The sequence below is a fragment of the Aricia agestis genome, chromosome 4, assembly GCF_905147365.1.
Source record: "Aricia agestis chromosome 4, ilAriAges1.1, whole genome shotgun sequence".
NCBI lineage: Eukaryota > Metazoa > Arthropoda > Insecta > Lepidoptera > Lycaenidae > Aricia > Aricia agestis.
Window position 1 is genome coordinate 2,012,303 of NC_056409.1, and position 24,804 is coordinate 2,037,106.

The window sequence follows — 24,804 nt, forward strand, 5'->3', positions numbered from 1 at the left end:
AACGCGTTATTACAAAGATACCTTTGTAATTATTGTAAGAACAAATTAGCCAGTAACTGATGTATATAATAATTATTATTTAATTTGTTTAACCAAATATATATTTTTATTTGTACTATCATTGCAAATATTTTGCATGAATAATATCAAAATTATCATCAGATAATGTGAAACCTCATAAATAAGACTTTTACAGAATAGCTTCCAAAATTGTTTTGAATGGTTATGTTTACCGCTGTTAATTTGTTTTTAACTGTTATTGTAGGTGATATTGGTTACTGCCAGGTTTTAAGCGCTTTTATGTTGTGATTTTTTAAATGTTTTACTAATTTTTATGTTATAAAACATTTTATTCCGTAGTTTATAACCTAAGGTTTTTTAAGTGCACTTAAAACTTTTTTAATTTAAGTAAATTCTTAAAAATAGTATATTATGTTACTTATGTAGTTAAGATGCCAACTAAAAAATTAAGTGCAATATTTAAGAAATTTAGATTAATTACTAATACATATAAAGTTTTTTTAAATAAATTTTTTTATTGTATATATCTTAGTTTCTTTTTTGGAATCTTTTTCACGGTAACTTATTATTTATCTAAGATAAATAATAGAAAAGTCATAAAACTTATGTGCAATGTATATATTTTGTACTTTACAATATAAAAATTATTACATACTTAGTCCTTATACATAATATTTACATAAACATTCCAATTTGTGATGATTGTAGTTTGAATTGGTGTATGTACAAAGTACTGTCTTTGCGGCCATACGTCACAACATATTATAGGCAGTATACTCAAAAGTATTTTAAAATTAAATATATATTAAAACGGTGCGCACTGGCTTATACCAACAAAAACCTATCTCTAAAACTCTGGCCAAAGACAAAAGAAACAACATAGCTTACAAACTACTCAAATACACAGTAAAAACTTATTAGTAAAACAACTGTAACCGGATTATAACTTGGTGTGATTTTTGCCTTAAATAATAACAATTTTAAATAACTTTCTCATGCCCAAGGTAAAAGTTGTCATTGATTTGTTTAAAACTTGAAATTTAACTTTATTCAGTTTCTACTTGATTTTGGCGCGACAACTTTAAACCGTCACTCGATCATCACTCAGTCCGAAACACTACCACTTACACTACACTGCTTTTTGGCTTAACGTCTCATTTATACAAAAATAATGTTATTGAAGTGCTGAGGGTCATCCTCTGCAATAGTCTGTTCACATTTCACTGACCCGGGCGGCGGCTATGTGGACGCATCTATAGTGAGGTGGCTGCCGCAGGGCTGTGGCGCCAGCCGTCGCCACTGGTTCTGTTGGTTGTCTTGTAACTCTTCGTCCTGTAAATATTTTAAGTAAGTATAGTCATAATCTTTTTTGCGTATTTTGAATACAGTGGACGATATTATAACAGGGTTTTGTAAATATTAATAAACGATTGAGTAAATGAGTAAGTTTACTCAAGATATTACTCAGGTAATTTAACAAACTAAACCATTTATTACTGAATTAGATGTTCCGCGCGGCTTCGCCTGCGTAATTTAGGAATGTCACGGAAACCGTATATTTTTCCGGAAAAAAAGAAACCTATGTCCATTCACGTGGTCTATTCTTCATGTGTGCCAAATAACATAAAAATTGCTCCAGTAGTTTCTTAAGATACTTAATAAGCAATTTCAAAAAATTTCCTCCGTTTTTTCCACACTTTCCTCTTTCTTTTTTTTCTTTTATTTCTTCGCTCCTATTAGTATTAGTGTGATAAAATATAGCCTATAGCTTTCCTCGATAAATGGGCTATCTAACACTGAAAGAATTTTTCAAATCGGACCAGTAGTTCCTGGGATTATCGCGTTCAAACAAACAAACAAACTCGTCCCAATTATAATATTAGTATAGATTATAATATTAGTATTATAGATGTGCTATAGACACGAATGAATAAAGTGATAATCATGCTAATAATATGTTTAAAATACAACAGGGGGGTGAGCCAAAATCTTTTCGTTTTCGCTTCGTTATAGAATCGCCTATGAAAATGTATGGCATAAGCGTTCGTTAATATGACATTGACGTTTGACTCGTCTAATGTCAATTCCATACATTTTGATCGGCGATTCTACAACGAAGCGAAAACGAAAAAGTTTCGGCTAAATGGCCAGGGATTACCTGTATGATAGTGATGGACACAGTTTCTGGCTTCATGTCTTCCAACACTTTGATTTCCGCCATCTCATCCATCTGTTCACCGTGATCACTGTGATCACCGTGTCCCATATTCCTACAAACATTGAATTGAATAAATCAATAAAACAAATAATCAGAATTAAAACAACATGGATCCAAATGACTTATTCAATAGAAGCCTTCTTACACTTTGCATGCAGTTGTTATAGTTATATGGTGTTTTGTACCTTTCTGTCGAGCCTTCTTTATCAGAATCTTAAGAAAAGTGCCTTGCCAAATAATAAAAAAATAATGAAAAACATTTTATAATGGGAAAAAGTACAATATACATACTTTCTGCTTCCAGAGTTGAATCTGCCTCCTTCGCCGCGAATTCTGTTCATTGCATGTCTGTGCCTCGACTCATGTAGGTATTTCTGCAAACAATACATAATTATTGGTAAGCTATTATGTGTAATATTCTTATTTCGAACTTTAGGTGTGCAAAGTTTAATTTTACAGGAACTAACTATTTTTTTTTTATTTATCACACACTCAGTGGCGTAACTGTAACATCCGAGGCAGTGGCAAAATTGATGGGGCCCTATTTCTGACCTCACGGCCTCTTTTTGGGTCGGGGGCCCGTGTCATTTTGCCAGCCCTGCCAGCCTTAATAGCTCACTGCACACACTTTATCGCAAACTATTGAGTGATTGCTATTAGTCAATTCAAACTCTCTTAGCAATGAAAATATTGTATGATATAATAATAATAATAAAATAATAAATATATATATATATATATGTCGTAGGATGATTTGATAAATCCGTGTTTTCGCGAAATCCCTAGAATTTTCGCGAAAATTCGATTTATCAAATCATCCTACGACATCGTAGGATGATTTGATAAATCGAATTTTCGCGAAAATTCTAGGGATTTCGCGAAAACACGGATTTATCAAATCATCCTACGACATATATATAAAATAATATTGTAAGACCTTTTTGTACCACATTTATGCAATAAATCATTATTATTATTATATGAGAGTACTTACAGGTCGTTCTTTAGGTATTTTGCCCTGTTCGTGTAGTTTGGCGCGAGCAGCTCGCCTCTTCAATATCCTCTTGTACTGACGAGCGTTTACATACAGAAGTGGTTCCTCATCAGAGCCGGCAGCCGCTGCATCAGAGCTTGTGGATGCTGTAGCCCCAGGGCCACTGTTTACCATCTGAAAGCATTGTTTCAGTATAAATCTTTGCTCGCATATTAATGACTAGCGGCCCCGGGCCCGGTATGTGCTTTGCTATGAATAAAGTGAAATAACAAAAAAAATTGGAACTTGCTTGTACTGACAACACTGAAAAGAGTTTTAATTCGACATTGTATATGACTGAAGGACTCTGTATCTGTCACCGTAAGATTGTGTACCAAATAGTACACACTACACATTCGACATTAATTCATATAATCAACAAAACACTGTTTGTTTACATTTAACAACAAACGAATAAGGTGACACGGGGCATATACAGTTCAACTAATCAGCGCCCTAGGTGCGTTCCGTTTCACAATTAGACAGTGCTGCTACTTCCACAGTAAACTCTCTACAAGGAAGACATACACACCCTAAAGTATTATAACTTAGTTTTGTTATACCCTGTATATTAAGATATTAGTTAAGCAGTTATGAATCTTGAATTATAAAAATGATTAAACTAATGCTTACCATAACAATATTCTGTGGGTTGACCATATGCTGGGGTTGGACTGCACCAGCCACATTGGCTACTTGGACGAGGTTTCCATTCACATTTATAACTGGTAAAGAAACCATAAAAGAAACATTCACTCTCACATAAAAACTACAGAAAAGGTTTTAAGAATTTTTATATGCTACTAGTTTACAAGTTGGATTAACACATGCTACTTTCATTATATCAATCAAATCAAATCAAAATCAAAATTGTTTTATTTCTGAATAAATTTAAAATAAATGTTTTCAGAAAGTCCTACATGATGCCTACCACCGGTTATAAGTGGTGTTTCCACTTGAGCCTTAAGCAAATGGTAGTTGAACATAAACAAGTGTATTATTAATACATCTTTTTAGAGTAGGAAAATCGGCCAAGTGCGAGTCGGACACGCGCATGAAGGGTTCCATACCGTTATAGAGCGAAAGCAGGCAAAAAAATGTGTTTTTGTATGGGAGCAAACACATTTTTACACCCTGAAGATTCAGCCTGAAGACAGACAGACAGATGGACAGACATTGACAGACGTCTCAGTAGGGACCTATTAGTGAGACGTCTGTCAATGTCTGTCCATCTATCTGTCTGTCTTCAGGCTGTATCTTCAGGGTGTAAAAATGTGTTTGCTCCCATAAAAAAAAACACATTTTTTTGCCTGCTTTCGCTCTATAATGGTATGGAACCCTTCATGTGCGTGTCCCTTTGGGTACGGATTACGGAACCCTAAAGAAATAGAACTTACCAGCAGGTTGGTGAATAATAGGGTGTTCTATTTGTGGTTGTGGTGGGTTGGACGGCGATGCTTGATACAGGAATGTCTGACCATCCGCTGTCTGAACAATTTGCATGGGCTGTATGCTATTGCTTGCACCTGAAATAAAGTTGATAATGCATATGAAAAAATTTTAACACCATGGCAATCAAAACTTTTTGTCTTTGTGCATAAATTTAACATACACTGTCTATTCAAAATTCTATGTAATCTGTATGTGTCTTCTTTACTTCTTTAATGCTCTCTGTACAGTGCATTAAATAATATTGTGTGATATTTGTTTAACGTGAGCATACGTCCCGCTTTGGGCAGGACAGTCCCGCTTACAGGCAGTCTGTCCCGCTGTCCCCCGCGAGGCCAATTGTGCCGCTTTTGCAAACAGACCAAATGACAATAATTTAAAAGTATTTTTATTGTTGAAACTAGCTGCCCCGGTGAACTTCGTGTCACTTTAAAACCTTCCCTGGACTTCTGCGAATATTTTAAGACTAAAATTAGCCCAATCCGTTCAGCCGTTTCCGAGTTTTAGCGTTACTAACACAATTGAAAATCCATTTTTATATATATAGATGCCTGTAGAACGCCTGGAAGTAACGCAAACAGACAACAAACGAAATTATTCTGCCATATTTTGCTCGATATCAATAACTAGACATTCCACGCAGCTTCGCCGCGTAAATTAGAAATTCCACCAACAAAAATTATCCACAAAATAGCCTATAATCCTTCACGTGGTCTGTGGTTCTTTTTATATTGTGTCAAATATGCCAAAATTGCTCCAGTAGTTTGTGAGAGAATGTTTTTAACCGACTTCCAAAAACGAGGTTATATATTCGGCTGTGGATATTTTTTTTTTGTATGTTCGACCACTACTACGTTTGTGAACCGATTTTCAAAATTTTTGTTTTTTTTTTTAATAATTTTTTCCACTTCGCTCCTAGTCTTGGCGTGATAAAATATAGCATATAGCAGGAGTCACCAATTAGTTTCACTCGGGGTCCATTTTAAGAAATTAAATGACATTCACAGCCCACATATTAAAAAAAAAATTATTAAACAAAGGAAATTACAGATATAACAGAGATATTAATTTAGATATCAACAAGAAAAGTGTAAATTTTTGTTGCTTATATCAATCTAAAGTTTGGAGTGAAATTGTGAAATTGGTGCAAGCTATTGATTTCCAGGAGATGTTCATCAGTAAGTCAAGACTATGATATTAATTTTTAACGAAGTTCATCTTCGAACATGCTCGGACCAGGGGCCCCTGGCCTATAGCCTTCCTCAAAAATGAGCCATCTAACTCTGAAGGAATTTTTCAAATCGGATCAGTATAGTTTATATACCAACCTTGCAAACTAGACAATGGCACCACTTGCAGTTGTTGCAATTGCTGGCCCCCAGGCGCTCCCACCTGAAAATGTTCAATATCATCCACATTAAACCACTAAAAAAGGACAGACTCCTAACATGTTTTGCTGCATATTTTATAATTTCTGCTTATTCAAATCAAATTGTTGGTCTTATATAAGATTTATCTAAGATAAGAGATCTCAAACTTGCATTTCATTTTTTTTAATATTCATTCAGTCTCACAGTATTAACTATGGATAAATAATAAAAAAGTTGACATTACCACCTGAACCTGCGGTGTCCCAATCTGATAGCATGTGTGAAAACAATTTGCATTAACATTTTACGTTTCAATCTATCAAGTAAATATAGGCAGTAATCACAAGGCAGGACTTGATTTACAGTAATAATATACACTTTTCATGCACTTTTTCCACTTTTATTAATAAACAATTATGTTTTACACAACCAGTATTGATAAAATCATCATCAGGTGTGAGTTGATTAGGACTTGATTTATCTTTTACATCTTTGAATTTACCAAGAAAGCTTCACATTTATATATGAAATTGGCTGAAATTTGGCATGCAGGTAGATATTATGACCTCCACCTCCAAGAGGGTTAAAAAAGGGGATGAAAGTTTGTATATAATAATACTTCTTAACATGAGGGAAGCCGCGGGCAAAAGCTTGTATTCATAAATATCACAAGTTCACGAAAAAAAATTTTGGTCTTTCAGCGCTGCTATTTTCACAGTGAACTCTCTACAAGGAACATGTACACGCCCTAAAGTATTATCACTTATTTTTGTTACATCCTGTATTATAATGTGTTTAAATTGTTTGGGGTATTACTAATGCAAAGGAAATGTTTTGAGCTTAATTTAAGAGTATCTTAGTTGGTTATCAAGCCTGTGTACCACAATATACCGATTAACATTAAAGAATAAGCCTATATTTAGAATTCACACCTGTATAGTTGCCGCTGATGGAATTGTATGGATAACAATCTGCTGCCCGTTGGGACCTTGAATTATTTGGTTGTTGTTCATCTGCAGAACTTGCAGCTGCTGTCCATTGATCATCACCTGGGCACCGTCTGACGTCTGCAGCTGTGCGTGCTCCATTCTTCACTGCAAAGTATGAAGTTGTGTAAATCACTACAAGTACTCGGAAGTTGCCTTGTAACATCTAGTAAAAGTATAAGGGGATGATAAAAGTTCAACTATTGAACTGAGCCCTGAAGTAAAATACTTCAAACTTTACTTCCTTTTCATACCAATATCATAAAATTTCTCACACATGTTCTACGTCACTGCCTAGGCCAGCGGAATACAGCGAAGCCCGAGCAATCAAAATGGCTGCGATTCAAGTAATATCGTCGTACAGTAACAAATATTTTCTGCGAGCACTAAAACTTTTCATAATTAAAAGCACCGACCCCAACTTTACGAATTATTTTCATCAAATAATGTAAACTTACATTGGATATTTCTCACTGGTTTTTCAATGATTGGTTGACAATAGATAGACCAATGGCCGATGACACCGATCGCACGAACGCAGTAGATTGGTTCGACACATCACCACTCCCGGAGGAGATCGAACACCGAATATCCAATGCTCGTTCTCATAATTAAAACAAAGTTGATTAATTTGTGTAACTATGTTTTTTTTTATTTAAATTAGTCACTGGTTTATTTTAAATATCATATTTTATTTTTACAGTTAAATTAAATTAATCAATCGTAAAAATACTTCGCACTTCCGACTAATAAGGTTCAAAGTAAAATGAACCTTAATCCATTGTATTAAAGTCCGATACATATTATTACATGTTTCTAGTCTACTTTCATGAATCTAACTTTATGGCTTATGGTCAAAATTTTGACGTTTAATTTTCTTAAATTAAACGTCAAAAAAAACTGAATGTCAAAATTATAACCATAGCGGTTAGCACTTAGCAGAAGCCATGAATATAGCCATGAGGCATGAGCATGAAGAGAAGTTATTACATATTTTTACAAATAAGTTCTGTGGATCGGATAGGTTGTTGTGTTTTTATTAAGCTTCTTGGTCGTTACCAGTTTGAAGGAAATTTCCCCAAATTTTGGGGATTCTCAAATCGATTGAAGATTGATATTATTATCAATCCGACTAATCGATAAATCGCCGCATTACAAAACAGCCCTGTTTTTTAAAACAGCTAGCCGCAATGTAAAACGGTGGATCCGCCTGCGACATATACATCCTTAAAACCACAATTAACTACAAATTAAAAGAATACAGAATATAGTGTTGACTGTTGCGCATAATTTATGACTGCAAGGGAACGTGAATCAAAAATCATGAAAGTTATAGGTCTACCAGAATCAGATGACAAAAAGTGAGAAAATAAATTGACTCTAGCAATGCCGGGGTAGTAAGAATAAAACATTTTCATCCTTTTTTATTCTTTTAGCGGCTTATTTTGTGTGTGAAAAATATAAAAATTTATCCAATGATCAAGTATATTTTTTGAAAATCTGCTGTCAAAAATTGTTATCAGATTCTGGTAGACCTATATCTAAATGTATCTGAGAGCAATTTTTGTCCACAAGTATACAAATATCTGGTTTTTTGGGGAATGGGATTAATTGGCATTGGCAAATGGCAACCCTAAAGGATGATAATAATTAAAAAAAAACTCAAAAATCAACTGTCAACAGTCAAAACTTCAAAAAAGTTTGGTGGTTAGAAACTTTTATGCTGAGCTAAAATAATTATTTTGACCGTCAATGCTATCGGATATGAATTAAAATAAAGTGATTATAAAAGAAAATGAATTCTATAATATCTGAAGACTTGAATCGAGAGCATTTAGCTTTAGAAACAGTAAAGTGCTTGAGTAGGTTATAATGATTTGTAAAAGGAAAACAATCATGCATTCTTTTGTTTTAATGTGAATAATAACATACTTATATTTTGTTTACAGAAAATATATCTGCGAACACACAAAACTTAAACCTATTGCATAAGCAGTTTTTGGAGTTTAATTTGTCTTTGCGAGCTTACATTGAAGAAAGTAAAACTCGTATAGATCTTTTACGACGGGACTTGGCTCATGAAGCCAAAAGTGTTTACGACGTGGTTTCAGTTTTGAATGAAAAATGTAAGTATGTTTTTAAAAGTGCTTAAACTAAAGTTATACTCACTGAGAACACACGTTTCTTTTATAGAAGATGAGTTGTTGTTTTTGTTGACTAATTTGCCTGCAACTTAGTCCGCAAAATGCGTTTAACTCTGAAACGATTTTTTCTGCGACAAATAATATCTTCAATCTTCATACCAGATTTTATCAAAATTGGGTCAGCAGAAAACCATAATATGGTAAAAAGGTAACATTGGGGCACACCTATACATAATATAATATTTATTACTGTTCGTGTCAAAACTGCTGAACAAAACAAACAAACAAACAAATTTCACCAAAATCATTGCCGAAATTTGGTATATAGTTACTTTGACATGCTTTGAGTCCTGGGAAAGGACATAGGATACTTTGTACAGTTCATTATTATAATTTTAATGTGTTTCCTTTTAGAGCAAAATGTCTACTCCGAGAACAACAGATTATGAAACTTACAATGGAGGTGGTGGTGGAAGGAAGCGCAAAATGAAAAGAATTAACAATCCCATACAGCCAGTAGTAAAACATGATCCAACACAAAAATTCATAACATGGTATAAGCACATGATAGATTATGAGAGGCCAAATTTGTGTTTGTATCTCTCTGATAATATCACTCTGGATTGGTTTGGCCGAACAATAAGAACTAGGAAAAAAGTTACAGCATTCTTAAAATATGACATGGAATGTACTAGACATGATTTTAGATCTGCTGAAAAAATTGAAAAAATACAAACTCGAGATGAAAGAGACCAAAGGGTAGACAGGTAAGGGATACATTTTTCAAGGCTTGATAATGTTTTTGATAGTTATTGGTCATATTTTAAATCATTGAAATTTTTAATTTTCAGCCAAAATATATCGGATTTAGCTGCACCACTCAGTCCAGAAGATGAAAAACCTACAAACAAAAGAAAATTAAGGTCTGGCAGTCCAGAATGGGAAGAATCATCACAAACAGTAAATGTAGAATTTACTAATTACAAAAGTAAAAGATTCAAGCGGAGCCATACTACCGATGAGGATCGCCAAAAAGTGCAAAGTTTATCTTCCTGCAGTGATTATAACGAAAGTAACAAAGGTGATGATGCCACAATAGGCACCAAGCTAAAAAGAACATCCATTACTCCAACAAATATAGAATGTGGACAAGGAGATTGTATTCCGTCCACCAGTGGCACGGACTCGGACAGATCTCATGATGCATTGAATGCACAACTGCCAAAATTGGCAGTGGAATGTAATGGGTATGTGGAGTTCACTAGATCTAGAAACAATAGTAGTGTCGACACTGCCAAATGGGACCGAAAGTGTAAAGTACAAATCAGTTACTCGGAAGACTGCCTAAATCCAGGAGAATATATTATTTGGGCTCTTTGTTATAATGATGGAAGTAAATGTAGGAGAAATCTGTTGGCCGCATTCGAGGAAGCTAAGCAAGATGATGAATGTTAAGTTTATTGTGTTGGTGAACTGTTAACTGGTACTTTGAGTAAAATATTATGTTTATAATTTAATGATTAGGGGCCAACTACTGAAATGTTAATTAAAATTGATAGCTACCTATTCATAGGTAATTCATAATATGGAATGTGTATTACAAATAAACAAATAAGTCTCTAATGCTAAGAACTCACGGAGCGGAGGTTTTTACTACGATCGCCTACTATGGCCGTCGGCTACTGCGATCGCTCGCTAAACTATCGCAAAGCGCGCGGGCGCAAACCGCCGAGGCTGCGGACGACCGCCGTCCGCCGCGCCGGTCCAGCGGGAGCCGCAAACAACCGCGCGAGTCGCGGGCGAAAGACGCGCTGTGAGTTTTGCTTTCATTTTTTACATACAAAACAGTATTCTACGAAGGCGGCGGGGGCGGGATAAAACCGCTCCGTGAGTTCTTAAAGTGTCTTAAATACACTAGGCCGAAAATACGGCCGAAGTTCGGCATGATTACGCAAGCAATGCACTACGCATACAATAATAACGCGACGTAATTTCGGCATGGTGTGTCATCATCAGTAATTTAAAATATAGGTCTACCAGAATCTGATGCCAAACTTTGACAGCAGATTTTCAAAAAATATCCTTGATCATTGGATAAATTTTTATATTTGCATGTTCACACAAGCCCGGGCTTAAAACGATAGCATTGGACAATCTGCGTGTATCGTCTCATAGCACGAAGCTTCGTACGATAGACGCATGTGCGGCCGCGCTAACACAAAATAAGCCGCTAAAGGATTCCTATTACCCCAGTATTGCTAGAGTCAATTTATTTTCTCACTTTTTGCCATCAAATTCTGGTTGCTTCGTGCTTGAGACGATACCATTGGACGAGCTGCGTGTATCGTCCAATGGTATCGTCTCATAGTACGAAGCTTCGTGACGTAGACGCATGTGCGGCCGCGGCATTAGTCTGGTTTTATCGTTAAGCGTTTCGTCAGCGCCGTTGGAGCGCCGCGCGTTCGAAGATGTATGGGGGTAGTAGTAGCGTTTTAAAGTCGCGCGCTTGAGCAGCGTCGTTCGTCCATACGTTTGTTACAGATTCGAACGCGCTCGCTCCGACGGCGCTGCGAAACGCTTAACGATAAAACCAGCCTTAGAAAGATGCTTGTGTAAGTGTAAACAAATTTTTACACACAGACGTACAGTTCGACAAGGTTTTTTATGAACGTGGCGAGAAAAGGAACTAACGCTGCTATCATACAAAAACGTCATTTTTGACAGTTCTTTACTAGCAGAGCCCATTGACACATTCAATTAAAGCCTCGTCAAACTGTATATCAATTTTGGTTTCGTTTGACAGCTCGAGATTGTTGCTCTATTCCGCTAGGTATATATGCTCTATTATGCTTTAAGCTACGCGTCCGATCGGAATCGGAGCATACGCAGCGTACGGATTTGTTGCTTTGTATTGATTTCTATGGTACTGCGTCCACTGGATCGGCATTTTTGCGCCTGAGACCGGTATTTATGCCGATGACGTCATCCGCAGTGAACGCCTCATTCGGATTCCGAAAGTTTCGAAGAGTCTGTATCAAGAGCAGACTATATAATATATAATTATGCATGGGCACTATAAAAGGTGCCAACTGTATCACTGTAATAATTATTTTAACAGTAGAATTTATATTTTTTGTAGAGGACGCCCGAAACTCCGTTGCGCCAAAGTTTGTTTATCGCGCCGGAGCCGTACATTTTACCGAGATAAAAACTAGCCTATGTCCTTTCCCGGGACTCAAAGTATCTCCATGCCCAATTTCAGCAAAATCAGTTCAGCGGTTTAAGCTTGAAGAGGTAACAGACAGACAGACGGAGCAACAGACACACTTTCGCATTTAGGTAAGTATATCTATACTAATACTAGCTGTCCCAGCAAACGTTTCTTTGCAATATAAAGTATTTTGCCCGTATTATTTTATCGAAGTGACTAAATAAGTACCTATGTCACCGTGGTAACGTCCATCGCTATCCCGTCGCACAAACAATGGTCGCCGTCAGTCTCGAGTTGTAATAATTTACTATTATTTATTCAACAAATGCATTATGCACTTATCAATATAAAAAGTACCCAGTAGCCGATTCTCAGACCCACTGAATATGCATATAAAATTTGCTTAAATTCAGTAAAGCCGTTTCGGAGGAGTACGCGGCCTAACATTGTGACAATTATAAAGCGGAAGAGTTTGTTTGAACGCGCTAATCTCAGGAACTACTGGTCCGATTTGCAAATTTTTTTTCAGTTTTAGATAGCCCATTTATCGAGGAAGACTATATATGCGATATTTTATTACGCTAAGACTAATAGGAGCGGAGAAATAGAGGTAAATGTCGAAAAAACGGGGGAAATTATTTGAAAGGGCTTATCTCATGATCTACGGAGCAATTTTTCTGTTATTTGGCACAGATAAGAAGTAAACCACGTGAAGGATCATAGGCTATTTTTTGTGGACTAATTATTTGTCTGTGAAGTGCCTAATTTACGCGGGCGAAGCCGCGCGGAACGTCTAGTATAATATACTTATTTATTAAGAGTCCATATACGAAATTTTGCCGATTTCGCTGACTAAAAGACGTGATTTAACAGTTAAAATACAGTATTTCTATAAGTTTTAATGCACAACATGTAAGATCATTTCAATTATAATCTAATGTTGGAGCTAGATTTTTGTTTTTTTTAAGTATTTTTAAATAATCCAACTCAAACGCTCGACAGTTTTGTGATTTTTGCTGTAAAGGGTTTAGAATATCACCTGTTTACGGATTGTATTGACGTCTTAACGGTATGAAAAAAATACAATCTACTGTTGAGAAAGTCGTCTATACAATGTTGAAATTACTTTTTACCACTTTAGAAATAGTTGAGTAAAAACAATATGTAACTCGGCAAAATTTTAGAGAAAATGGGCAAAGAATTGCTGTTAATTTCGGCAACTTTGAGCTGTAATTCATAAAAAGAAAACGACAGAAATAATTTATAGATAAAATTCTATCCAATTCGAGAAAAAAGAAAAAAAAAAGAAAAGCAAGTTGTGCCAAAAAACACGATTCAAAACAACCTAAATCTCACATTAGCCTTGCGGCGAGTAATATAATGTGAGATTTAGGTTGTTTTGAATCGTGTTTTTGGCACAATTTGTTTTTTTTTCTTTTTTCTCGAATTGGATAGAATTTTATCTATATATAGATTATTTCTGTCGTTTTCTTCAAAATTTCGGCAAAATTTCGTATACGGACTCTTAATATATTATATAAGTAATATATAATATATTAGTATGGATATATGTATTTATATTTGTAATTGATTAATTTTTATAAGTACCTACTAAGCTTTATGATCTGTGTTATATATATGCATCAGGCATAAATAAATCATAAACTTGACTTCATAGTTTGCACAAGTATTTGGCATAAACATTAAAGGGCATTTAATGCAAAACAAGTTTATGTGATTTGCTTACCACCGAAATTGTTAAATGATCTAAGTTATTATGGTTATTTCTTGCAATTTACAACTCTAAGTACCGTAGGTACGTTTGTTACTATTCTAATGATGCGGGTGTCCAGTTAATGTTTAAATACTATTAATTTAAAATACTTACATAATATAGCATTATATTTTATTAGTTAGAGACAACATAGCTTTTGTGTTAAGACATTTTTCATATACCTACCTACATAGTTCCTACTACCTAAATATTAAAAATCGGTTCATTTCCTTACGAGTCTGCGTAATATTTCGTATCTTAAGATAACATATTAACTTCGTCACCAGTCGTTCATCCTATGAACCATCAAACACTTCGTGTGTGATGGTTCATATGATTTCTATGGTGAGCGATATTCTAAAATATGCTCTAAGATAATATACATTTTATATTATCTTCACCGTGTGTGACGCCCTTTAAGGTAAAATACCTTTAAAAATTTGGGAAAATATTCAACTGAATTGCAAGAACTAATCTTTTTTAGTTTTAATTACTTAGTATAGTACTTTTCGAATATGAATTAGTTGTATTTTTGAGTTTCATGAATTCTGTTTCTTAAGAAATTCTTAATTTCGAACAGTTTCTTCTTTATAATTTTAACAACATGAATTCAGTTTTTTAACATAGGTTTTATATTAGACAGGTGGATTTTATTTCTAGAATTCTACATTAGGCATGTAATATTATTATGTATGTTTACTAATTTGACTTCAAGTTTAGAAAACGATAGGATTATGTGATATTAGGTACATGTACCAATTTTGTAAGTATCTGAATATAAAATAAAAGTTATTGTTAACATGGTCTCTTTTATTGGTTCTATTGTACCCACAGGCTCGATCTATAAACATATTTATTAGATGTTTCCAGTGGTTTTTAAAGAGAAAAATTCTATAGAAAAAAATCTTAAATGCTGAATTGATTAGCTGACAGCTAGTAAGAGTAACCAATCACTAGGCTAATAGAATTTTTAACATTGTAATATATATTATTTTAATGAAAACGTAATTATTAAATTTAGGAAGAAATAATAAATTTACTATTTCTAATTATGTATATTTTCCTCTTTCAAATGACTACGAACCTTGATCACAATTGAGCAAAACAATACTTGTCTCAGATCTATGATAAAATGTGGCACTCAAATGGTATACAAAATAATATATCAAATGTCTGTTGAAATAACAATAAAATAAAGGAACATTTTTATAATTGCATATTTTATACAAACATTTTTAGTTGGTTTACAAAATATATTATTCAATTTAGTCTTGTAGATTAAAACAACAAATAACGTAAATCAAGTTAAACACAAGTTTCATACCTAAACATGGAGCGGAAAGAGTTAAGAGTTGCGGGGTGATGCCTCCTGCATTCAATCCCAGTTCGCTTGCGAGTATTTTGTTTTTAATTTCTACTATTGTGAGATACTCATACATATTATGTTAAAAGTCACGAATTCAAAGTCTAGGATTTTATTAATTCCTGATATAGAATAAATAGAATCCTGGCTATGCTAAGATAAGTAACCATGTTGTTTTCCATTACTTTCAAAACTCTTCATAAATTTTATGCTCTCTAATGACATTACATAGTTTATTAATTAACTGGGATACATTCTTACAGTTATTTAATTAAAAACACTACTCAATTATAAAAAATCTTAATCTATTTGATATAATGTAACTCGTAAACACTGCAGTCACTTATACTGCAAGAGTTATGACACAAAGTTCACGTCATGTGTAAATAAATGTTACTTATTGCGTTTATCTTAATTATATCAATTTGTATTCATCACTTCTGGAATAATTACATATTAAAAAAACTAGTACTATTTAATACAAATATTTTACCAAGTTTTTTAATTTCTGTATTTCTTGTATACTTAACTTAATTTTTTAAACACTAGCAGGCTAAGTATGACCAGAACAGAAATTATTATTTTGTGCCTTCACTCTGTCTGTTTTTTTTTGTATCACTGTGGTCATGTTATCTATGCCATTACATAATGTGTTTACATAATACAATTGTAATAATACCTACTTATTTTAACAATATCTAGCAGGTTTATTGCTTATATAATAAGTCTTTATTTGCTCACTCAAAATCTGGGCCATCATTCATAGCACTGGGCTCATCTATGTCCTCCTTAGCATCATTCTCTGGGCCTAAGGGTTCATTCATCGGAATATTGTTCAGAGGTGGGCTCAGTCTCGGAGGTTCCGCAGCCGGAGTCATCTTGGAAGGTGCAGGAGGATTGGGGGCACTCTTGGTTGTCAAAGCTGACTTCAGTCTTGTCACTTCTTTCTCTAGCTCCTCAATCTTCTGCTTCCGTTCGTCGAGTTGGGATGTGAGGGTCGCTTTCTCTAATCTCAGAGTCTCTAACGTCGCCGCCTTACTGAGTTGTAAGTTTTTGAGAGACTGTAACTCCGTTTTGCATATTTCGAGATCTACGTACGTTCTGTTCGCTTGGGTTTCAGATTTCATTAACTTGATTTTGTACTCCCTCATGTCTGAGGCGAGTTGTTTTTTGTTTCCTTCTAGGTCAACAACTTTTGTGTTGTAGGTATCAATTTGTTGTTGGTACCGCAGCGATTCTTCCATACAAGTGGTCTGTTGTCTGGAGCATTCCGTTAGCTGCGTTCTTAGCTCGGCTATTCGATTTTGTAATTCATTCTCTAAAGTCCAACTGTTAAAAAGTGAAAGGGTAAGTAGAATGCATACTGCAAAAACAATATACATAGGCCAGCGACGCATGTTTTCTAGTCCCATATTATTCAAACACAATCGGATAAGCTAATGATGAAAAAAATCTATTTTATTAATTAATATCCAAAACGAAACAACTCGTATCCCGTGGCAAATTTTAATAAAAATAGAACAGAACAACACAACTCTTCTTCTTCAAGCCGCTTTTCGATTTTCCGAATGACAAATTGGTTGACAATTGACATTTGTGATTTGACAAATGAGTAATGACAACGATGACAACTGCCAAAACCATTGACCTTTTTAAGTGGAAGTTCGGCATAATGGTCACTGTGGCCGGTCCGCCATTTTATGTTCCGGTGCTCCGAGGTACATAAACTGTCAAAGTGTCGTATTATAGGGATGTCGAAATTGAAAGAAAATATCGATATATCGATACATCGATATTTGAAAAAATATCAATATCGGTCTCGATATATCGCGAAAAAATTTGCAAAATACTCAGTTGTATACATACTTTAATAATAATAATAATTGATGGTAAAATTAAAATAAACTGTAAACACTTCGTGCGCGAGTACAACTATAGTAATATTTGTCCGATTTTTTGGTAATTTTTGCCCGATATCAATAATGGCAACTTAAATAATACCTAATAAACTAAAAATAAATTAAATAGTTTTATTAAAATTAAGGAGGCTCCTATATAAAAAAAAACCATATTTGCCTATTTTGTCTCTATGTACTATAATACATAGAGATAAAATAGGCAAAAATGTTTTTTTTTATATAATATAAAAAAAATCATTTTTGATATCAATATAATAATATATAATATAACAGGACGCTCACTTATAACATCTTAGTTTATCGATATCCTCGACAAATATCAACCGAGTGTCCCATCACTATAGACCGCCATGTTTAGTTCTTGGCAATATGGCGCCGGCCACACTTTTTTGTAGTTATGTCGCTTTCATCTGTTTCCTTATTCATTGGCCAAAACCCAAAGTGCCAATTTGGCATATTTTTTTTTGTTCGCTTTTGGCACTGACACAGGTGGTGTACTTTGCCACGTATAGCCTGTCAAGAAAGTGAAGAAATTAAAAAGTGGCAACATCGTAGTGTCATCCCTTTCCAATCAATTTAGAAAAAGGGATGACACTACGATGTTGCCACTTTTTACATTCCCGGCAAAACTCCTGCTACCAATGCAATGTTAAAAAAATGTAAAGAACAAGGGGCATTTTTGTATGGAAGCCGTACCCAAGCTGTAGCACATCCACACATATATCAAATGAAAGGGCTTGAAAAGCTGAATATTTCATTGTACGTCGTAAAATCTCTAAACCGTGGGAGAAAAAAGTTAATGAGTCTAGAAGATAAAAAAATCCCAAAAAGCACCCTTTACTATTGCAACAATTTATAGTGTTTCTGATAAGAATTTACTTCTGTTAGCGGCGCCGCGGTAGCGGCGGTTGGTCACCTGGGGTCTTTAAAAGCCCGGAGTTTTCAAAAACGATAAAAACTCTATTTAAATTAATCGCAGCAACTCTGCTCTTTAGGTTGCTTCCTAGAAGGAATTATATTTCGATATAACCGCCTCATATCTGAGCTCCCGTTCATATGTTAGGTGTTACAGCTATGCGTTTAGGCTGGGGTCTTTAAAGACCCCAGGTGACCAACCGCGTTACCAATGATATTTTCATACAGTTTTCATGCCGAAATGGATTTCTTTTGAGATTTTCATTGTATTTTAATAATAAATAAATTAAAATGTTAGTGTGTTGGTTCTTATTGTTTTAAATCCGCACTTTTCCAAAAATGCATATATTGCTACCTAGACCAAATTAATGATAATATGTATCACTTTTTGGTGAAAATGAAAAGTAATTGTTGGCAGGGCCCCCGTAAGGGCTACTGGCGCCTGTGTGCAAAAAAATGACCCTTTAGGCAATTTTTTTGGGTCCTTGGTTTTGGTGCCCCTAAAGATGGCGATTTGGCGCCCCTAGAGTATGGCGCCCATGTGCATTGCACACATTGCACATATGGTGGCGGGGGCCCTGATTGTTGGTATATTTACCATACGTCTAAAGTGTTAAAACAGGAAAATATATAAAATATCCCACCAATCAATGTTGCCAAGGTGACAACCTCAGGTGACAACATAATATAGTACGTGGTGGTTTGGGGTGTCAAAAAGTAGTGAGATATCATGTAGAGCCAAGTTTATAACCTTACTAAATCTAAAAACCTTAATTTTACACTAAAGCGCGGCAAAATACTTGATAATAAAAATAATGTATAATGTAAGAAGCATCTTAAAACTCAACCATTCGTCGAAATCGGTGGCCGCCGCCTGCCACCTGGCAATCCGACCAAGGTCACGGACCTTGGTCGGATTGCGATCTGGATCGACTGTGTAATGGCTGCCTTAGACTTAATACATGTTTTAGTAGCAATTTTAAACTTCAGCTATGTTCGTATCCATTCGGCCTACTCTGCTCCCGGGGCAGTTCTACGAAAAATATCCACAGCCGAACATATAACCTCCTCCTTTTTGGAAGTCGGTTAAAAACATGCCGAAAACCATAAACCTATAATGCTAAAGACCAACAAAGAGTGCGAGAGAGAAGAAAATCCTTTATGGAATTATAACAAGATGAAAAGAGAGAGGCAGTCTAATGAAAATTGTAACAACTTTTATTTGACAGGTCGTCAAAAGTCGTCAATCGTTTTTATGCCCTTTCGGTATTTGCAATTTATTATTTAAATCGTATGTTATTTTCAACAAATACTATTATATATAACAATATAACTTGTGCTGTGAGTGATTGCAGTGTAAATCATAGGAATAATCCTGAAAAATATACATTTCACCCGTAATTAATCTTTATGTCCTAATTGCTACGATGTGTTTATTTTTGCTATATTCTGGTCTTTAGTTCTCTATTTCAAATAAAATATTGTAAATCCTCCCTTTTACTTTCATATTTTGCGTAACTAAAGGTACTATTGTTCCTATATTACACAAATTTTGAAGAAAAATTTTTCATCAAAATTTCTTACATATACGCTAGTGCTTGAATCAAATTTATCGTTAAGCTTATCGATATTTTACAATAACATAAATCTAAAATAAAAATCATTTACCTTTATATTTATCACCTTAAGCCCGGCCGCACATTATCCGAAATTTCTGATCAGAAAAATTCGGACGCCCGGCGTAACGCACTCTGTTCATACATTTTGTTCTAGACCCATCATACTAAAAGAATTTCTGACGTGTCAAAATGTATGAGCGGGGCGGGGCGTCCGAATTTTTGTGATCAAAAATTCGGAAAATGTGCGGCCGGACTAAAAAGGACATATTATCTTATTTTAACTAATATAATATAGTATAGTATAATATAGCTAATATAATATAACTACTATAATATAGAGTGACTCTAAAAGTAGAGGAAGGTTTATATTTATATATCATAATCATATAATATATGTATATAATATAATATTACTATTGTCATTGCCTTGGAAGTCGGTTTTAATTTTTTGTTTAAAAATAATAATTTTACTCATTTTAGCTGTCCTTAACGTTTTCTATACTTACAGTTGGTGTTTTAAAAAATCAAAATCCAAATTGCTTTATTTCTGAACAAATCTAAAATAAAATATATTTTCAGAAAACATGGTGCCTACCACCGGTTCGGTAACTAAGCTGACGAGAAGAACCGGCGTAAGAAACTCGCACGCCCACTTTTTACCAAAAAAAGTGAGAAAAAAAATAATCTTTTAAAACAAAATTTACAATGCTGTAACTAAAAATTATACAATGTAAACATAGATAGATACATAATAATTGGTTCATAAACGGCGGAGTAATCGTTGAACATACATAAAAATATATCCACAGGCGAACGTCTAGACTCCTCCTGTTTGGAAGTCGGTTCAAAATAATTGTAATAAAATATTATGATATTTTATAATATGTATTTAATTTAAGAATAAAATATAATATTATACTATGTGTGTTGTTTACTTTCAACGTTTACTTTCAATGTAAGGACTGATTTACCAGATTTTACCTGAGTAATAAATAAGTAACTTTATAATGTGTTAAGTGTAAATTATTTACCCCTATAAGAACCTCATGTCATAACATATCCCACGATTGAGAAATCATTCCAAAAGAAAATGTGTATCTACTTTTCAATCGTCACCTTTTTTTGCCAATTAAAATTTATGATACCTAATTTGAAATACAAATCTATCAAAGTTGCATATTATTTATTTCTTATAGAAACTCAGGTAAAATAACTCGAACGGACTAAACTATCGATAGCAAAATACTATACTATCGATAGTAAAATATACATCACTAGCACACGCACACATTGACAGATCAAAAATGGTCACGCATTTTCGAGTTGTCAGGTGGTCTTTACGACAGTATATATTATTATGTCTATGCCGAAAACGCTATATTTTAAATAAACCATAATATTCAAATAATATTGTAAATATGGCAACATATCCCCTAAAAAGCGATATGGCAATTTTAAATTTTTATTGCCTATTGGTCACGTGACCTCACTGTCCATAGATGAAATCCTTCATCGACTTCTTTGGTTTAAAGCCACGAGGTTTTTAGCAAATTATTCAATAAATTATTGAAATAATAAACAGAAAATTTGTGTTTGTTTGCTAAAATGCCACCAAGCAATCCATTGCCACCGAAAGAGAATGCTCTTTTCAAGAGAATATTGGTAAGTGTCATTGTAAACATACATTTCGGTTTCGAGTTGCTTGTCACTTTTGCCTAAAATTGCATTATTTATTTGCCGCTTTATTAGAACATTTACAGGAATTATCGTAATCTAAAGAAGTTCTTTCTTAAAACTGTGAAGAAAATTATGTCACATCGGTTCTTATTAGTGTCCAAGTTCTAAGCATTTGTTTTGGCACTTCATTCAAAGATGCTCCCTATACTGATAGAGGTTAGCAGGTAGGGCTAATATAATTTAATTTTCAGCGTTGCTATGAACACAAACAATATAAAAATGGGTTGAAGTTCGCGAAGCAAATATTGTCGAACCCAAAATTTGCAGAACATGGAGGTAAGCTGCATTCATTTCAGTGAAATAAATTATACAAAATATATTAATGGCAACTTTAGCAGTCGCTCTTAGTTACCAGGCACTAGTTGTGAATACTTAAATGTATTTAAAAAAATACTAAACATTTATATATTTTTCCAGAAACCTTGGCTATGAAAGGTTTGACATTAAATTGTTTGGGACGCAAGGATGAGGCATATGAGTATGTGCGTCGCGGTCTGCGGAACGACCTGAAGTCCCCAGTGTGCTGGCATGTGTATGGTCTGCTGCAGCGCTCAGATAAAAAATATGATGAAGCAATTAAGTGTTATAGAAATGCTCTCAAGTGGGAGAAGGAGAATATACAAATATTGCGTGATCTCTCCTTGCTGCAAATCCAAATGAGGGACTTAGAGGGATACAAAGTAAGTTCGACTTTCAAAAAGTGTATCATGATACCCATTTTGAATAAAAAGATATTTTGTTTTATTTATTTAGTGAAACGGCTTTTTCAAGCATGTTGCCATTAAATATTATTTCACACAACAATTGATACAATAAGTTCTATAAGCTATGTTTCTTTACTCTGGATGTGTAACCGTTTAGGAAAGGATTCTAGGACATTGTTGATATAAGCTATGTGCTTTGTTGTACTTCATTAATACCTCGATCGTGGGAATCAGAGACACAATAGATATTCAATTGTTACGCTTCCGCCGGTGGCCGCTTGGAGCTTGATGGGTTAATTTATCTATTCTGAATGTGTTAAGACTTAATGGCATCTTAACACTTGTGTGTTACAGAGTATTATAGTAATTGTATTTTATTGCCTAAAAAAGTATAAGTATTGAGACTTATTTATTTACGTATAAGTATTGAGACTTATTTATTTGATTAGTCATCATGGTGTTCAGTAAAAGAGGCCTATGTCCAGCAGTGGTATAGGCTGATTGGAGAGATATCTTAATTACAAATAGTGTCACCATTTAAATCTGAATTTCAGGACACAAGGTATCAATTGTTCATGCTAAGACCAACACAAAGAGCGTCATGGATTGGGTTTGCTATGAGCTACCATCTGCTCGGAGACTATGAAATGGCTAACAGCATTCTGGATGCGTTTAGAACTAACCAAATGAAGGGACCTTATGATTACGAGCATTCAGAACTGTTGCTCTATCAGAATATGGTGTTGGCGGAGTCGGAACAATATGAGAGGGCCTTGCAGCACCTCCACAAGTTCCAGGCGCAAATTCTTGACAAGTTGGCTGTGAAAGAGACCTCCGGGGAGTACTATTTAAAATTAAAAAGGTATAGTTTATATAGTATTTTCAAATGCAAACAACACAATTCTCAGACAAATGTTCAAAACATTCATTCACCCTAGAGTTAACAATCAAGCTGTCTTTTACGCAAATAAAAGAGAAATAGCTTTATATTAAAACCTGGCCTCTTCTTAACCCACATCTGTGGAAGTAAGCTTTTTAATATTGAAGCAAATTCTTGCATGTTGTAGTCAAGAGATAAATAAAAAAAAACACTTTATTGTCAGACATAACTCATAAGGCTCAGCACTCACATTAGTGTGTTATTGACTCAACAAAGAATATCCAATTATTGGATTAGACAGATTTTTGTATTGCTTCATGCTATTTGACTGCTTATTATGTGTTTTATTTTACTTTCGTCGTTCTCATGGACACAATAATTTTTTTATTTGTATAAAAATGTTATTAAAAATAGTTAAAGTATGATTTTATTAAAGTATAACTTTCTAATACAAAAATGTTAATGAAATATATCTATTTAGCATTAACATCCGTTTTTCATGCTTACAAAACATTTTAATCCAGATAGATTGATCTACCGTTTTTTATTGTACCACCCTTGTGTGGGTAAGGGCATTGCTTAATGTGATTATGCATATTAAGACGCTCCCCCTATGGAGAAGCCGTGATTTACCGTTTTTAGAGCCTACTCATAATTATTTAATTAATCATATAAGCTACAAAATTATAATAAAAATACAGCAATAATCTTCAGTATATTGAATGTTCCTTTCATATTTATTAATCCTTCGATCGTGGATTCTCGGAAATCTATTGTTATTCTATTGTGTCTCGCTCACTGGTGAGCTTAGGGGCTTGATGGGTTAAATTGAAGCATACATTCAGTATCTCCCTAGTATTTAGCAATTACGGTTATTTGAAACACACGCAAATAGATCGACAATTTCATTAACTACATACTGGACGTTTGAATTTTTTTAGGTCAAAAAAAATAAAGGTCAATTTTAAAATAAGTAAAAAATAGGATTTTGGCGCGATCTCGGCAACGCGGCAAATGTATGGTCAAGGTCGTATGCCCACACTCAGGGGATGGCCTTAAGCAATGCCCTTATTCCTCCAGCTAAAGTTGGAATTTTATAGTATTCCATTTCCAATTTAAGATTTGAGATTATTTTTCCTTTTTCCATTATATGTATATTTAATAAGTAGTTTTTACTATGATTGTAGAAAATAAATAAGAACCACAATTGCTGTTTTCTTGATAGTAGAATCAAAAATACGTAAAGTCAAGCTCTAAAATTCATATAATTTTTGTTGTACCCTTGAACCATGCTTTAAACATTTAGGGCTAACGCTAAAACACGGGCGGACGCGGGCGCACGAGTCGGAAGACCGCCGCGGGCCACGAATCGCGAGCGGGCACCCGTCGCTTGCGCCATCTCATTTAGCGCTGCTAGTATAATTTTTATCTCGAGCCTGTACAGTTGTGTCCAGTAGATTA

At 34.3% G+C, this 24,804-nt stretch overlaps 4 protein-coding genes across 8 annotated transcripts in view; 2 read left to right on the plus strand and 2 right to left on the minus strand.

The window, feature by feature from the left end:
• Positions 1-665: 665 nt before the first annotated feature.
• Positions 666-7,705, minus strand: LOC121726464 (nuclear transcription factor Y subunit alpha). Of its 4 annotated transcripts, none has more exons than XM_042113852.1 (10): positions 7,353-7,516; positions 7,024-7,185; positions 6,336-6,359; positions 6,050-6,113; positions 4,670-4,798; positions 3,906-3,997; positions 3,234-3,407; positions 2,531-2,613; positions 2,180-2,291; positions 666-1,353 (listed from the first exon to the last, which is right to left on the minus strand). In XM_042113852.1, the coding sequence occupies exons 2-10, from the start codon at positions 7,177-7,179 to the stop codon at positions 1,261-1,263; spliced, it is 927 nt and encodes a 308-aa protein (XP_041969786.1). In that variant the 5' UTR covers positions 7,180-7,185; positions 7,353-7,516; the 3' UTR covers positions 666-1,260. The 4 variants fall into 4 exon arrangements, with proteins under 4 accessions (XP_041969786.1, XP_041969785.1, XP_041969784.1 ...); XM_042113851.1 differs by having other exon boundaries at positions 7,332-7,516; XM_042113850.1 differs by lacking the exon at positions 7,353-7,516 and adding an exon at positions 7,536-7,705 and having other exon boundaries at positions 667-1,353.
• Positions 7,706-8,794: 1,089 nt separating this feature from the next.
• LOC121726478 lies at positions 8,795-11,238 on the plus strand. Of its 2 annotated transcripts, XM_042113868.1 has the most exons (4): positions 8,795-8,939; positions 9,027-9,203; positions 9,636-9,988; positions 10,073-11,238. In XM_042113868.1, the coding sequence occupies exons 2-4, from the start codon at positions 9,195-9,197 to the stop codon at positions 10,674-10,676; spliced, it is 966 nt and encodes a 321-aa protein (XP_041969802.1). In that variant the 5' UTR covers positions 8,795-8,939; positions 9,027-9,194; the 3' UTR covers positions 10,677-11,238. The 2 variants fall into 2 exon arrangements, with proteins under 2 accessions (XP_041969802.1, XP_041969803.1); XM_042113869.1 differs by lacking the exons at positions 8,795-8,939; positions 9,027-9,203 and adding an exon at positions 9,404-9,429 and having other exon boundaries at positions 9,716-9,988.
• A 4,196-nt stretch (positions 11,239-15,434) lies between these two features.
• Positions 15,435-17,111, minus strand: LOC121726474. The gene has a single exon (XM_042113863.1). It carries the CDS (start codon positions 16,979-16,981, stop codon positions 16,307-16,309), a length of 675 nt encoding a protein of 224 aa, XP_041969797.1. The 5' UTR covers positions 16,982-17,111; the 3' UTR covers positions 15,435-16,306.
• A 4,401-nt stretch (positions 17,112-21,512) lies between these two features.
• LOC121726030 (N-alpha-acetyltransferase 15, NatA auxiliary subunit) overlaps positions 21,513-24,804 on the plus strand; it is a 105,825-nt gene continuing 102,533 nt past the window's right edge. Inside the window, exons 1-4 of the mRNA XM_042113244.1 lie at positions 21,513-21,684; positions 21,951-22,035; positions 22,177-22,439; positions 23,018-23,325. Of these exons, the coding sequence (XP_041969178.1) occupies positions 21,628-21,684; positions 21,951-22,035; positions 22,177-22,439; positions 23,018-23,325 (713 nt within the window). The 5' untranslated portion in view covers positions 21,513-21,627. The remainder of the gene's footprint in view (positions 21,685-21,950; positions 22,036-22,176; positions 22,440-23,017; positions 23,326-24,804) is intronic.